Source organism: Odontesthes bonariensis, chromosome 22 (assembly GCF_027942865.1).
Source record: "Odontesthes bonariensis isolate fOdoBon6 chromosome 22, fOdoBon6.hap1, whole genome shotgun sequence".
Taxonomy (NCBI): Eukaryota; Metazoa; Chordata; class Actinopteri; order Atheriniformes; family Atherinopsidae; genus Odontesthes; species Odontesthes bonariensis.
Genome location: NC_134527.1, coordinates 18,480,530 through 18,494,998, shown reverse-complemented (window position 1 = coordinate 18,494,998; position 14,469 = coordinate 18,480,530). Strand labels below are relative to the sequence as shown.

Below are 14,469 nucleotides of genomic sequence, written 5' to 3'. Positions count from 1 at the left end.
TTTCCACATTTTACCGAGCGTTATTGGCAGAATTACCCCGTTTACGCACAGCATAAACCTTTGTTGACACCAGTACAATGGAAGGTTTCCTTTTTCAGTCCTCTTAGGGGTAATATTTACAGAAACATAAGGAAAATTGATTTTTTCAGTCATTTATTCACAAAAATGAAATTGAAGTTAGAATCTATTTTTTTGGAAATGTAAACAAACCCTTGGCCTCAGAAGCCAGTTTTGTCCAGGTTTGCAGTAATAACGTCTTGTACTTGTTTTAAACCAGATCAGAAATCAGATCTGGACTTCGACTTTCCATAACCCTTCATTCTTCTTTCAAATAAATTTCCTAATGAATCGGCTCGTGTGCTGAAAGGCCCACTTCCTGGTCCTCCCCGGGCTGATGGCCTCTCTTTACTTTCACACCGATTTGACAGTATCAAATCAATCACAAGCCATTCAGTTTCTGATGCGGCGAAGCGATCCCAAGCCATAACAGTTACACCTCCATGCTTTATGGTTGGCATCAGATTCCTACTATTAAAGGCTCAAAGTCTCAAAGATCCTCATTTTTTCTTGCCAGACTCACGGGAATCTAGAGTATTTTTTTCTGGAGCCTTTTTTTTTTTTAGAAAACTTTTTAGATTATAGGATAATGACACCAGGTCTTAAAAATACATGTTCCCCTTTTCAGTCTCCGGATACATTTTAAATCACTGGCACTTAGAGCGGGACTCCTGATGGATAGGAGCTACTGACTTTTGCTATGTGCCGCTTAACAAAAATCCTTTTACAAAAGCTAAAACCAAAGAGGATGTGTTTTCATTTCTTTCAGTGAAATGTTAATAAACATTTTATTTTGATGGTCAACCATGATACAACAAGCATCTAAAATAAAAACTGCTCTATTTCAATAAATGTGGAAAAGAACTATTGTTCAAATTTCTGCACGTCTTTCTGCATTTCATATTGTACAGTCCTCCTCAATGTGAGTCGAGCATTCTGGGTAACCGTCTCATGTTATATACCCCCAAATCTGGTCAGAAGATGGCATGTGTGTGTGTACGGGGTTCGTCCCGGATAATGAAGATCTTCGGGACGACTAGAGCTTGAGGCCTGATGGTGTCAGAAGAGGTGCGCAAGTTGTCCAGAGGCAACCGGTTTGAAGCTACATGGTGTGCTCTGACTTGATCAGATCCAGAATCACCTGGATGGTTGTTTCACCTAAATAAAGACAGACAGGAACAAATCACATACAGCAGACTATAAGTACGGTATCTGTTCTTACCTAATCTGCTGATCTTAAACTGGATCTTAGGAATGGCTGGCGTTGTACCACAAATCCAATAAAGAGATCAAAGCATTTATTTTATGAAAAGCCTAAAACAGCAGCAAGACTGCCTAGATAGTGAGCAGAAATGTGTGATCTAATTTTATTTAGCTTTAAGAGAAAACAGTCAATGTTGTACTGTGGTGCCTGGGTTTACCTTCAAGATTCATTCTGGGGTTGCCCAGCTTCTTTTCAAGCAAAGAATCCATCAGTTTTCTCAGATGTTTGAAGATCACACCGATGCGTACCGGAGCCTTAATGGTGGAAAAGGCAGCTTTTAATTAAAAGCAGCGACACACGCAAAAACAAAAGAGTTTTCTGAAAGTCTGTTTCAGATATAGCTATGATAAAAAAAACCAGGTCCTTCTCTGTGTTCAATGATGGGGACTAAACCGTTTAGTGCTTTAATAAACTAACAGCAGTATTTTAACATCAGTTTCTTTGCAGTTAAAAGAAGAGAAAACTGAACAGATGTGATCTTCCCATCTCACAGATGAAGAATTATTTCATTCATGATATAATCTAAAGAAGAACGCAGATAAAATTCAGCAAACATTTAAGACTTTGCAATCTGTTACCCTACAAAAGGGAGATTTCTACACTAACAACTGCACCAATCCCCGAGCAAACCCTGTGACCTCTGACCTGAAAGTGGATCCATCCATCTAAAGTGATGAGCTTCTCTCTGTGCTGAATGTCGATGTCGCCTCCGAACAGCAGCATGGGGAAAGGAGATATCAGAGTGGTGTCTCGCAGGTAGATCTTGGCGTATTTCACCTACGGAGGAACGTTTATGAAGTTAACTGTATATTACTGATGAAAAAAAAAAAAAAACAACACATAGGACACACACGTCATGCATACCTTCTCCTGGTACAGCAGCCAGCCGTGCGTCTGCAGGCTGCGGTTAACAGATGATGGGTGGACCTGAGCTTTGCCCTGAGGCGTCTCCACTGTGCAGGCCACTCGCTCCAACACATCCACGGAAGGGGTGCACAGGACCCGGGCCACGTTGTCGTACAGCCCTGCCGTCAGTGCCGCGTTCAAGACGGGGATCTGTTGCTTGGACAGCGATGTCACCTGCTGCTTCAGACGAGACGACGCTGGGGAGCGAGATGACCAGAAACCGACCTGCTCCATCATCTTCATCAGCTCGTGCTTCACATCCTGCAAGGAGGATAGAGAGAGGCGCGTGGGATCAAGCAGGAGCAGGGACTGGACGCGTGAGCAGAAATACGTGAAGGGAAGCCCTCACGTTACCTCTATTGTAATGAGGGCCGTTCGATTGAGAAAGTTTTTCCTGCAGTAGGACATCTCTCCTCTCAGTCCCTCACTCTGGGAGTTTTTCCACCTAACACCGTTAAAGATGAGAGAAGAGGTCACAAGAATGAAAAAAATGAAAACAATCATTTCTATTCACCACGGAAGTTTTTTCAAGCGCTGCTGCAGGATTAATGGCCTTGTCCTTCCTCTCCTCTTATTATAACCAACAAAAAATTATTTGTCTATCGTCGTGGTAACCATGATAGAGATCGTGACGGACAAGTTTTTTTTTTTTTTTTTCACAACAGAATGCTGATAAATTATTTTGCCATCATTCACAATGACGCTGCTCAACTGAGCAGAACAATGAGTCCTGCTATTAAATGAAATAAATGAGAGGGAAGTAGTAGATAATAGATTTGCATAGCAGCCGATATAGAAAAAAAAAAATAAAAAAATCAAGTTCCCCAGCTGCTGTGACCGTCAGGAGTAACAGTGTGTGCTACAGAAGCAGGGAGCAGCTTCTGTAAGCTATGCTGAACTTTTGGAAAGATCCAAATTCAGCGCTTGGAATGATTAACCTGGGCCAAGAGAAACTTATTCTCCTCACCCTCCATTACAGAGCACTATGTTTAAGATGGCAGGATACTGAGAGCAAATATTGCTTTCGGTCACCACATTAAAAACATCTCTGCGGCAAATCTGAAAAGGCTCTAAATAGTCTCAGCAGACCTCGTTAAGGGGGAGTTATTGAATCATCCAAAAGTGTGTTTTATACATTTCCCTTCATGCTCTTCCATTAGTATATAGTAGAATGTCCTCAAGTCAAAGAAAGAAAAGATAAAGATGTAAAGGAGATTCCCGAGGAAAAGACAACTGCACTGCACAGAGAAACCAGTCTAATAATGCAAATACAGCTCAAAAGCCTATGAAAAAAAACACTACTTCATTAGAAAAGTTTGAATTTTTATTAAAAAAAAAAAAAAGATGGACATTACTGTGAAAAATTAGCCAGGAAATCTTGTCATCTATCTTAAAGTGGTCTTAAAAAACACCCAACTCAAGAAATGTTGTGTCTACACCTAACAGACAACTACACAAAAAAACTATATCAAATTGTATCTTTAGGCACTTTGTTACTAGCCACCCATTGTGATGACACATAACTTGTTCCCATTACTTGAGCTGCACCTAGCGAAAATGCAAAAGACTTAGTGATTTGATAAATCTTAGTTTAGTGTGCAGTGCGCCCTAAAAGTTTTGTGAAAACTGGAAAAGTGAAAGACAAAAGAAGAATTAGCAGGTCTAAAAGAACCATCTCCAGCAGATGAGCAGTATCTGTAAGTGATGTCCTTTAGAAATAGGAAGAAATCCAACGAGAGACCCGACACAGCTCCTGAGAGATGCATCTGGACCTTCAGCTGACGCATCAACTGTTCACCAAAGCCTCAAGAGAAAAGGTCTACATGGAAGGGTGGCTGTCAAGAAGCCGTTCTTGAAAAGGACAAACGGGGAGAAAAAGCTGAGGTATGTCAAATGACACAAGAACTGGACTGAAATCAGTGGCAACAGGTCTTATGGAGGAATAAATCCTCCCTAAAGCCCAGACTTCAACATTACTGAAGCGGTGTGGGATCATCTTTTAAAGGGAACGGGACAAAAGGCAGCCAACATCCAAAGAAGAGCTTTGGGATGTGCTTCAAGCTCGCTGGAATTGTACAAATGCTGTTATTTACAAACTGTATTTCCATTTATGTTTGCACATGTTTCAATAAACTGTTGTACCCATCTCCTATTTTCTTAGGAAAATATACAGAGGAAAGAATTTAGCACAGAACTGTATAATCAAATCAATCAATAGGAATGTAGAAAAAAATAACAGTAGTGCAACATTATTGTCCTAGCCTACGTCTTTTCACAGCATTAAGGAAAATCTATCAGATGATGGTCGACATGATGCCGCAAACGTTATTAGTCTTTTTCCTGTAAGAAAAAGAAATGTTCAAACTAGTCCATACCCCAGATATGCATTGTATATCGTCAGGTGATCAGAGTTGACTAATGCCAGTGCAGCTTTGGCCAGGTTGGCTTCATCTTTTCTGTTCATTGGTGTGGAGAAAGGAGACTTCTCTGTGATAGCTGCCGCGATAGTTGCCTGAAACAAATCTTTTGTTAATAAACCCCAAATAGAAAAAATATGAATAAATAAATAAATAAATATGGTGCTATCATTCGAAGATATATAAGGGGTTTAGTTGACATACTATGGGCTCCAAGCAGCCGAGAATGGCTCCATAGATGAGCATCTTGCCGATCTTCACGTTGACCGGCAGACTTGCCAAGTGGTGTCCCAGAGGGGTGAGAGCGTGATCATTGAGGTGACACGCACCGATCTTCCTCAGCAGATTGACGGCGTTACTGACCGACTGGGGCAGAGGAGGATCCAGGGCCCGGCTCAGAAAGTCTTCCGGGGAGCCGTACTGACATTTCTACCAGAGAAGACAAAAGCTGGGTTATTTCTTTGAGATCTTCTGTTTCTAAGGGACAGAGAATGATTCCTTTTACCATTATGTGAAGACACAGCTCCTCCAGTGGGACTCGCAAGATCTCTGGAATGGAGTAATCCATGAAAGCATCGAACCTGAGGTCAAACAGGTCAAATAAGAGCATAAAAAAAAAAAAAAAAAAAAAAAAAAAAAAAAAAAAAAAAAAAAATCAGAACATGACCTAAAACAGTCAAAAGAGTTTGGTTTTTAGTCTTTTTTTTTTTCTTAAACAGAAATAGAAAAAAGAAATCTGACATATTTTATGAGGTCTAATATTCAAAATCATTTGCAGTATGCCTTAATTTCATCCACATTTCTAATTTGGGAATTAAAGGTGCACTCTGAAAGCACAAGTCTTACATTCAATTCAATTACATTTATTCAATTACCCCATCTCAAACTTATAAGGAAGATGCTCCTGATCCCTTCCATCAATGTGAGAGCCAAGGACTGATATCCTCCGTACCTGAATTTGGGGTAGAGTCTGAAGCAGAAGCCGTTTCGGACACGTCCTGCTCTCCCCTGCCTCTGGAGGGCGCTGGCTTTGGAAACAAATGTTTCCACCAGAGAACTCATCTGGCTGCTCTCGTGGTACCTGAACAACACAGCGGAGTACATTTACATCTGTCTGACGTTGTGCTTCTCGATCATATGACAGAAGACGCAAGCAGCCTGATCAATTCTGAAGAGCAGGGGGATAAACTGTTTGCGCAGATTCAGCCAAATGCAGCAAAGCTGGTCGCACCCTGCTCTGAAGTCCAGATGAACACTGACCGAGAACATACTGCAAAAGAATCTAACTCGCTGAAGATGTAAATAAAGAGTCACAAAGAACAACTGTAGGCAGCTGCTGTAAAGGTCGTTTTACTGCAAAGGATTCTCATAAAAGAACATTTTGTTTATGGTCGGGTTTATTTTTATCCAAATACATGCGAGTCCCTGTAAATAAGGTGCCATTTATACTAATCTGTTTCTATATCGTTTCTATCGCGGATGCACTGTCCATTTACATTAAAATACTGGAATACGACTTCATAGGTGGAAGGATTCAAAGACGCCGGAGTCCACGTAAGCATTCGCATATGATGCTGATTTTAGCAGTTGTAAACGGCGAGAAACGAGGATCCGCAGTGCTGAGCTCTAGCTACTGCGGACGTACTCCTCCCTGATTCGCTAGGCTGGTATCGTTGGTCATGTGACTTGAGTGCTGGGAAACTAAAAACAAACAGGCGTGCTTCACTTCAGTTACACACTTCCTTTCTATTCGTGTCATCGAGAAGAATATGGAAATCATGGACAACCACGATCAGCATGGGAGCCTGCTCCATGTCCTACTGCTGGTAGTACGCTGCGCACAACAATACGTGGCAAGGAGGCACCAGATTCAACAAGCTTTTATAATGAGAACCCAGCCACTGCAGCAACGCAAGCCGTACATGGAGCGCCACTTTTGGGTTAGACCGGGAAGAAGCAGCGCATGGTGGGACAATTTCTAGGACCAAGTTGTTGTCAAGAATAAATAATAAAGAATAAATAATAAAGCATAATAAATAATAAAGCGAGGGCGATCATGTGATGTGATGGCTGATTAGTCATGTGACTAGCGAATCAGCCGATCCCCGTTTCAGAGTAAACAGTTAGGCTTTTATTGAGAGGACAGCAACTTTGTGTGTAAATGTAAATAGTTTGCAAGACGCCGACACGAAGAAATGGTGAAATGAATTAATGTAAACAGAGCCTCATCAGTTCCTCATATCAGCAACAGCTCGTCTCTTAACACCTCTACCCCGCTGTTTCACACCTACTTCCAACTTCAACCGTTCTTCTGACACTTTTTTTAGAATCTTGAACGTTGTTTCTCACTTGTAAGTGAGCTTGAACAAAACCATACCATAAAAGACTAAATGCAAAGTAATGAGCTGTAATTCACCAAACTTCCTCAATTTAAATGTAAAAATAACTTCATTAAAGCTGAGTCTGCACTTTAAGCTCAGAATTATAATTTGACTGACTCAGCAAACGGCTAAAATAGCAAGAACTGTCACAAATCTCACTCTGCAACATTGTCCGGGTGAGTTGTAACAGCTGTAGTAATGATGCCATCTGACGGCACCACTGGGTATAACTTTTTTTATAAATACCCACAAAACTAAACTAAAATCAAGTTCTTGTTGCTTCTTAGTATCCAAACCAAGATGCCAAACAGGTCAAACTTAAACCTGAAGACATTCAGTCAAATCCCTCTTCAATCAATTTACCTGGCAAACATAAGGATAAAGCAACACCTGAAGCAACAAATTCGATCCAATAAGAACAGAAGATAATTAAGTGACAATTTAACAATATTGTTCATAATCGCTTACTTATTTTCTTTGGTCTTCCCAGTGTCAATCACAAACACAACGTCAGGGATCGTAACACCAGTCTCAGCGATGTTGGTTGACAACACAATCTAAAAAAGGCACATGTGCATGGCGTGGGTCAGTTTAAATTGGAGATACAGAAACACAACTTCAGTTCAAGCAAAAGTACCTTTCTAACTCCAGTAGGGGGCACTGTGAAGGCAGCAGCCTGGTCTTTTGATGAAAGAGTTGAATGTAGGGCAACAGTCCTGTACCTTTTAGACAAAACAAAAAGAGACAGATGGTACAGGTAAAGTTAAAAGTGATCACTGAGGTGTTTTGATAAGTTCTCCTGATGCGAAACTGTTTTAATACTGATTTGAAGTGTAGTATAGCACCTGTTTTTGTCCCTGAACCTCTTGTCCGAGGAGATGAGATCGTACAGCTGCTGGATGTGAGCCAGACCGGGAAGGAAGACGAGAATGGCTCCAACCGCATCTGCAAATTGAGGGGATTTGTCTGGCAGAGAAAACAAAAACCACATAAGTTTAATTCACACAACAAGACCAAAAAAAAAAAAAAAAAAAAAAAAAACTATGATCACAGTGTTGCCCGCGACAATGCAGTTGATGTGCCGCACCTAAGTAGTCCACGAGATCCATGAGCAAGTCCATGTTGATCTTATTAGGGTTCATAAACTGCAGCACCTGCCGAGTCCTGGTGCTGAAGTGGTCGAGGTCCGGGCCCAGGTCCCAGCCAGAGGAGGAGTCCCTCAATATGAACTCCTGGAACAATGAGGACCACACAGACTAACTCACCAGAAACAAAGTCAGGTCAGACGTGAAGCCCATGTATCAACCAAACAATAAGCACTCAAGTACATTAGTAACTGTGTAATTTGGAACTGAGCATGTCATCTAAAGTAGCCATAAAGAATATTCTAAAGATTTAAAGGACGTTGGACAGATGCAGTGGCAGTAGGGTGACCAACCGTCCCACGTAGCGCGTGCGCGTACAGCGTTCGAGGCCAAAATAGTCCGTCCCGCAAATTCAGAGTTTGTCCCGCATAATTGATTCTTGCTGGGGTTGTCACTTTCCCCGCGCCACCCAGATAGCGAAACGAGCGTTACTTGACATTTCAGAACAGCACAGTCGCCGCAGACTGTAGAGCTACAACAGATCCACACAGGCGCGCACACACACACCCCTTGCAGTCGCATCTGACAGGCTGGCTGTTATCAAATATTTGTTGTTGCCATGACAATTGACTCAACGTTCGCAGTGATGATGAACGTCAATTCACGCGCCTCATCACTAGGCACTTCAGTCAGTCAGTTGGCGCGGCATACTTGGCTAGAACTAGTTGTGGATTGTGGTTTGTGGATAAAAAAAAAAAAAAACACAGGGGAAAATGGCAGTGTAGATGGTAGTGTGTGTCATTGAATGTTCAAAATATTGTTATCATTATTATTGTTATATATTACATCACCAATAACAGAGGAATCACTATATATATATATATATATATATATATATATATATATATATATATATATATATATAAAAAAAATTGATATACCATGTAAGGTAGTATGTGCTAGAAATGGGTAAACCACTAAGAGTCTGGCGGCGGGGCGGCGTCCCCCCTTGTCCCCCATAAACATACCCCTTGTCCCCCCTTGTCCCCCATAAACATACCCCTTGTCCCCCCTTTGGCTTATGAGCAGGTGGTCACCCTAAGTGGCAGAGCAGAGACTAACCACCTGAGTCACAATCATCCTTTGACTTCAGCGAAGATAAAAACAAAAGGAGAAAGTATGGGCCTGTGCTCAAAGGCAAAATCTAGGGCTGAGTGAAATAAATTCAGGTTTAATCCAGGGGTTTTATTTGATGGGTTTCAATTCACTGATTAAATCTATAGCATCTTTTTTTTTTTTTTAAAACGCTGCAAAAAAGAAATGTGAATCTGACAAGTTTTGAAGAAAATGAAGAAGGCTGCGTTCACAAAGATGGTTCACTACTTAATTTAATTCTGCTTATTTATATTACGCCAATTCACAACATATGCCATCTCAAGGCACTTTAAATATAATGCAAACAAGTTAAATATAGTTCCACTTACATCCAATAATAATCCAGTTCACTTTAACTGCATTTCTTACTATCATACGCGGTAATGGACATTAACGAAATATAAGATGAACAAGAATAAAATAAAAAAAAATCATGCTATTTGGTCAGAACCAGTCAGATCTGTTTGTTTCCTTAAAGGATAAGACCGGTTTTTTGACATTGGGCCCTTGATTTCACATTATAGCATGATGTTCTACTCACCCCTGCTTGTTGTTTGTCATTTGGAGCTGTTCCGAAGATATTCGCGAGGCGTCTGGCTGCTCTCTTGAGATATTCGGCCATGAAACGGTTTCCTATGGGCAAGCTCATACAGGCACAAACTATGCTGTTTATAATTTATTAATTACTCTACACTAGCACTGATAACGTGGAGGTGCGTCGCTTACTTAAAAAAATCCGGGTTATTGTAATTTTGATTTTTTTGTCGTAAAGTGGGTGTTACTGACGTCATCGTCGTGCTACTGCCACAGGCAGCCCACAGACCTGCTGCCTATTTATTCATTCGGCTAAAATTCAAAATTAGTAACCCGGATTTTTTTAAGTAAGCGACGCACCTCCACGTTATCAGTGCTGGTGTAGAGTAATTAATAAATTATAAACAGCATAGTTTGTACCTGTATAAGCTTGCCCATAGGAAACCGTTTCATGGCCGAATATCTCAAGAGAGCAGCCGGACGCCTCGCGAATATCTTCGGAACAGCTCCAAATGACCAACAACAAGCAGGGGTGAGTAGAACATCATGTTATAATGTGAAATCAAGGGCCCAATGTCAAAAAACCGGTCTTATCCTTTAACTATCAACTTACACATAAACAATGTGAATACATTTAAACAAACAAAAAAAAAAAAACTTAGTACATATTTTAAACATTACTTCAAATGAATTTGTTCCTCTGTTAACAAATCTTCCTCTCAAGAGCTGATCATGTTTGTATCTGGTCATCTGATGTCAACAAAGCCCCATTTTACACGATCAGAGTTGGGAAACCTGGGTTGAGTTACTATCCATGTGACACCTCTCAGTGCGATTTCAATCACTGGAGTTTACCAGATCCAGATAACACAGAGATACACTGAGTATGCTGAACATGCTTCACAGTACAGGCCTGTGTTACCAGCAGACATAGAACTACTAAAAGAGAGCCAACATTACCTGGTGCTGCGTTGTTTTGCCACCTTTCTGTGTGACAGAGACGGAAACTTCCTCTTCTTCTTCTAGAATTTTCTGGCAGTACTCCGAGTCCTTCTCCAGGATGTAACCTGTCTGCTCCACTATGTCCTCTAAATGATACACCTATAAACAAAACCACAGAGGCTTGAAAAAAAAAAAATGTCCACTTTAAAAACCATTTAAAGTGAGACGGATTACATTCCGTGTACAACAAACTACTACTCTTACCTCCACTGGAAACGTCCTGCCTGGAATGCTGATCACAGGGCAGCGGTTGAAGTAGTTGGAGAACTTGCCACAGTCCACTGTGGCACTCATGAGGATCAGTTGCAGGTCGGACCTCCTCATCACCACATCTTTCAGGATGGTTAGCAGGAAGTCTGACTGGACGCTGCGCTCATGGACCTGAGAGAATGGAGGCAAAGTGACAGGGACGGAGTTTAATATTCTAGCCTGAAGGTAGAAAAGATAATAATCGAACAGCGTGTTTAATGAGGATCTGCTAGTACCTCATCCACTATGATGTGCGTCAGCGAGCTGAGGTGTCTGTCATGTTGGAGCTTTCTGAGCAGAACTCCAGTTGTGCAGTACAACAGGCGGGTCCACTCCCCGGACTGATTTTCCATCCGGATCTGATACCCGCACAGCGATGACTGAATTCAACAAGAAACAATAGCCATTAAAGTGGTTAACAGTGCAACTGATCTGCCTACACCGACACGCATAAAAGAGATCAAAGTGTTTAACCCCGCAGGCCCGAACATGCAGAAAATGTAAAGTCACCTTGGATCCTGGTCCGTCCTCGCAGCCCAGCTCCTGGCTGACTCTGCTGGCCAGGCTCATGGCTGATATCCTGCGCGGCTGAGTCACCACGATGTTGCAGGACTGAGCAGCTTTGCCCCCAGTCAACAGCTCTTCCAGGAGGAACTGAGGGATCTGAGTGCTCTTGCCACTGCCCGTCTCACCAGCCACTACCACCACAGGGTGGCGCTGAAGAGCCTCCAGGACTCGGTGCCGGTGTTGAAAGACTGGAAGCTGCTCTCGCTCTGCCTTGGAGGTCGGACACTCGTTGAATTACATGGATTTATGTCGTGTGAAAATGACCAATGTAGAAAAGTTCGGGTGTATTTACCTTCAGTTTTTGGGCGAGAGGAGACTTTTTCAGCTTTAGTAGGAGCTCTCTGGCCGCCTCAAGTGCTGCTGCTCCTTCTCTCCTCCCTCCGCTTATCTCACTCTTGTCTTTCGCATCTTCTCCTCTTTCTCCAATATCAAGACCAGCCAAGTTCTCCCAGGATTCTTCAGGCTCCTCTTTGTCAGCACTGCTCAGCTCCGGCTGGCTTTGGGATGAATGCTGTTGCTCTTGACTCTGGTTCTGCTGCTGCTGTTTGAGTCTGGTCAGGAGTCGGGAGATGAACTGGTCTCGAGGTTTATTGGCAGCGGTGCGGCTCTCTTCCTGCTGCTGCTGCTCGCTGTCCCTCCACTCCAGCCACACATCTCTGTAGGTTGGAGGAAGGAGCTGATGCACTGACTGACAGAATGAGAGGAGAAAAAAAAAGAAAAATAATTCACTGCAGGCAGAAAGACGGATGAAGCCAAAAAATTCACAGAAAAAATGTGACATCAAAAGACAAAACCATTGCATTCTGGACTTGCTGAAAGATATCACCTGTCCTTTAACTAGGATGTACAGTGCCTGTGTGGCAGCCAGATGCTGAGCCTGCATGCTGTCCTCAGTAAGTATGGTTGGACAAACTTCCAGGACATCATCTGCTCTCTGAACACGCACCCTAATGCATACAAAAACATCATGGGAATAAAACAAACATCTAACTGTACTTACATGACTCTCAAGTATCCCTACAATCTATCGATGCTAATATCAGCAGTCAAAGTGGAATTTTACGATGTAAAAACTATCTTTTTTTTTTTTTAAACTTACAAATGTACCTCTATGTCTTCATAGATGGGGACCAGACATACACACTCACTTGGATCTCCAGTATCTACCAGCAGGAACCTTGTGAAAAGCCGGCGGTGGACTTTTAGGAATGTTCTTTCGGACCCAGTCGATGAGGAACTGCTTGGGAGACTTTCCTGTCCAGCTGCGAGCTGTGTAGTCAAAGTTACGAATGTCCTTGGGCTCATTTTTTTTCACAACTGCAAAGAAAAAGGGAACAAAAGGTCAGCATTTCGGACTCTTACAGAGGCCTCCGATGTCCTCGAAGGGTTCGGAAAACATGGCTGGGTCTTAAATGGTTTTTCCAGCTATAAGATCCGTTAATGTTGCACACCTTTGTGATGCATGACAGTTGTTAAGTTTATAGTTCTCATTTAATTTTCTCAGATGAGCACATTGGCCCACACGAGTCTAGTTGAGCACATACAAGCAGGAATGATCCCTCCCCAAACTGATTATCAGGGTGTGTTAGTCCAGAATTGAGAAGCTCGATTTTGTACAGTTTCAGTCAGACTAACGTGTTAACATGCATTTTTAAAAACCTTATTTTTGCTGGACGAACACAATAATTCTTTTTTTCCGTTGTCTAGGACCATATGTGCACTTTTACTCTGGATTTACTCTGGATTTACTCTGGAAATGTTATGGATTAGGCCCGAACACGTGAGGGAAGGCTATAAAGCGCATTTTAAGCAGCATTTCAGAGTAGCACAAAAAGGAGCTCTGGAAATGCCTGCATTCCTATAATGTAGATAAGCTGCCATTTCTGTGTTTCGTGGATGTGACTTTTGATGCGCATAGTATCACAGCGGTACCATAACGTATAAAGAACTTGAACCATATTGTTAGAACCGAAGGCGACAGTTTCTTTGAACTTGCAGTAGATTAATGAATGTCCCTTTGCTGAGAAGGTGTCAGATGTACCTTTCTCTGTTGGAGGCTCCTTCTCTGCTTGTTCAAACAAATGGAAGCTGAGGTCTCCTTTGTCCTCACTTACAGGAAGCGTCTTCTTTGCCTTCTGAGGTGCATCCACCACTTTTAGGGCTGGATTGAATACGGGGTGAGATTCCAGTTGTTTCATTTCTGTGAAGAAAAAACACTGTTGCTTTCAGAACTCTCTTGAAACTTCCTTTAATTTTGTTCGGTTTAAATGTAATGCTGTTGTAAGGGCTGGCTGCTGAAATTTTGCAAAAATCAAAAGAAAAGTAAAGGGAAGCACATTTGACGAATATGAATCAAAAGTCACGCTCACCTTGCTGTATGATACGTATTCTGTCCTGCGCCATCCTCTGACCCGCCTTGTCTCCTTTGGTCTTAGCAACAGCTGCCATTTCTTTAGCGTCATACAGTTGAGCAGTAAGGATCAAATATCTGTCATTCTACGAAAAAAGAAAAAGATAATTCGGTTTATTTGAGGGCAACTATAGACATTCATCATTGTAGGACTGAGCAGTCGTAACTGTTTCATGTGGGAGAAAATGATGCCATAATGCCGGGCTGTGCATAAACATGGAAAAATATGCTTTTGTTCAGTATCAGTTTATTACAGAAGATTAGAGCATTAGTTGCTCACGAGTTGCACCGTAAAACACGACTGGATGTTGCTGGGCTGCAGGCTGGATAAATCAAGTCAAACTTGCAGTGAAATTTGTTAAATCTTTTTACACTTCCTTAACATCTTTAAAAGTACCATTCTGACCTCACTATTCCCAGTACAGAAGAGGCTCTAGTTAAG

The 14,469-nt window shown here is 41.9% G+C and overlaps 1 protein-coding gene across 1 annotated transcript in view; it reads right to left on the bottom strand.

Moving 5' to 3' along the window:
- Positions 1-25: 25 nt before the first annotated feature.
- The window catches only part of dhx29 (DEAH (Asp-Glu-Ala-His) box polypeptide 29), a 16,711-nt gene continuing 2,267 nt past the window's right edge, over positions 26-14,469 (bottom strand). The window contains exons 7-28 of the mRNA XM_075456600.1: positions 13,987-14,113; positions 13,659-13,817; positions 12,766-12,934; positions 12,444-12,564; positions 11,910-12,305; positions 11,561-11,827; positions 11,287-11,430; positions 11,006-11,182; positions 10,760-10,900; positions 8,113-8,257; positions 7,871-7,991; positions 7,663-7,747; positions 7,494-7,582; positions 5,597-5,725; positions 5,150-5,225; positions 4,849-5,073; positions 4,603-4,739; positions 2,582-2,672; positions 2,186-2,488; positions 1,967-2,098; positions 1,479-1,575; positions 26-1,215 (exon numbers count right to left, since the gene is read on the bottom strand). Of these exons, the coding sequence (XP_075312715.1) occupies positions 1,160-1,215; positions 1,479-1,575; positions 1,967-2,098; positions 2,186-2,488; positions 2,582-2,672; positions 4,603-4,739; positions 4,849-5,073; positions 5,150-5,225; positions 5,597-5,725; positions 7,494-7,582; positions 7,663-7,747; positions 7,871-7,991; positions 8,113-8,257; positions 10,760-10,900; positions 11,006-11,182; positions 11,287-11,430; positions 11,561-11,827; positions 11,910-12,305; positions 12,444-12,564; positions 12,766-12,934; positions 13,659-13,817; positions 13,987-14,113 (3,387 nt within the window). The 3' untranslated portion in view covers positions 26-1,159. The remainder of the gene's footprint in view (positions 1,216-1,478; positions 1,576-1,966; positions 2,099-2,185; positions 2,489-2,581; positions 2,673-4,602; positions 4,740-4,848; positions 5,074-5,149; positions 5,226-5,596; positions 5,726-7,493; positions 7,583-7,662; positions 7,748-7,870; positions 7,992-8,112; positions 8,258-10,759; positions 10,901-11,005; positions 11,183-11,286; positions 11,431-11,560; positions 11,828-11,909; positions 12,306-12,443; positions 12,565-12,765; positions 12,935-13,658; positions 13,818-13,986; positions 14,114-14,469) is intronic.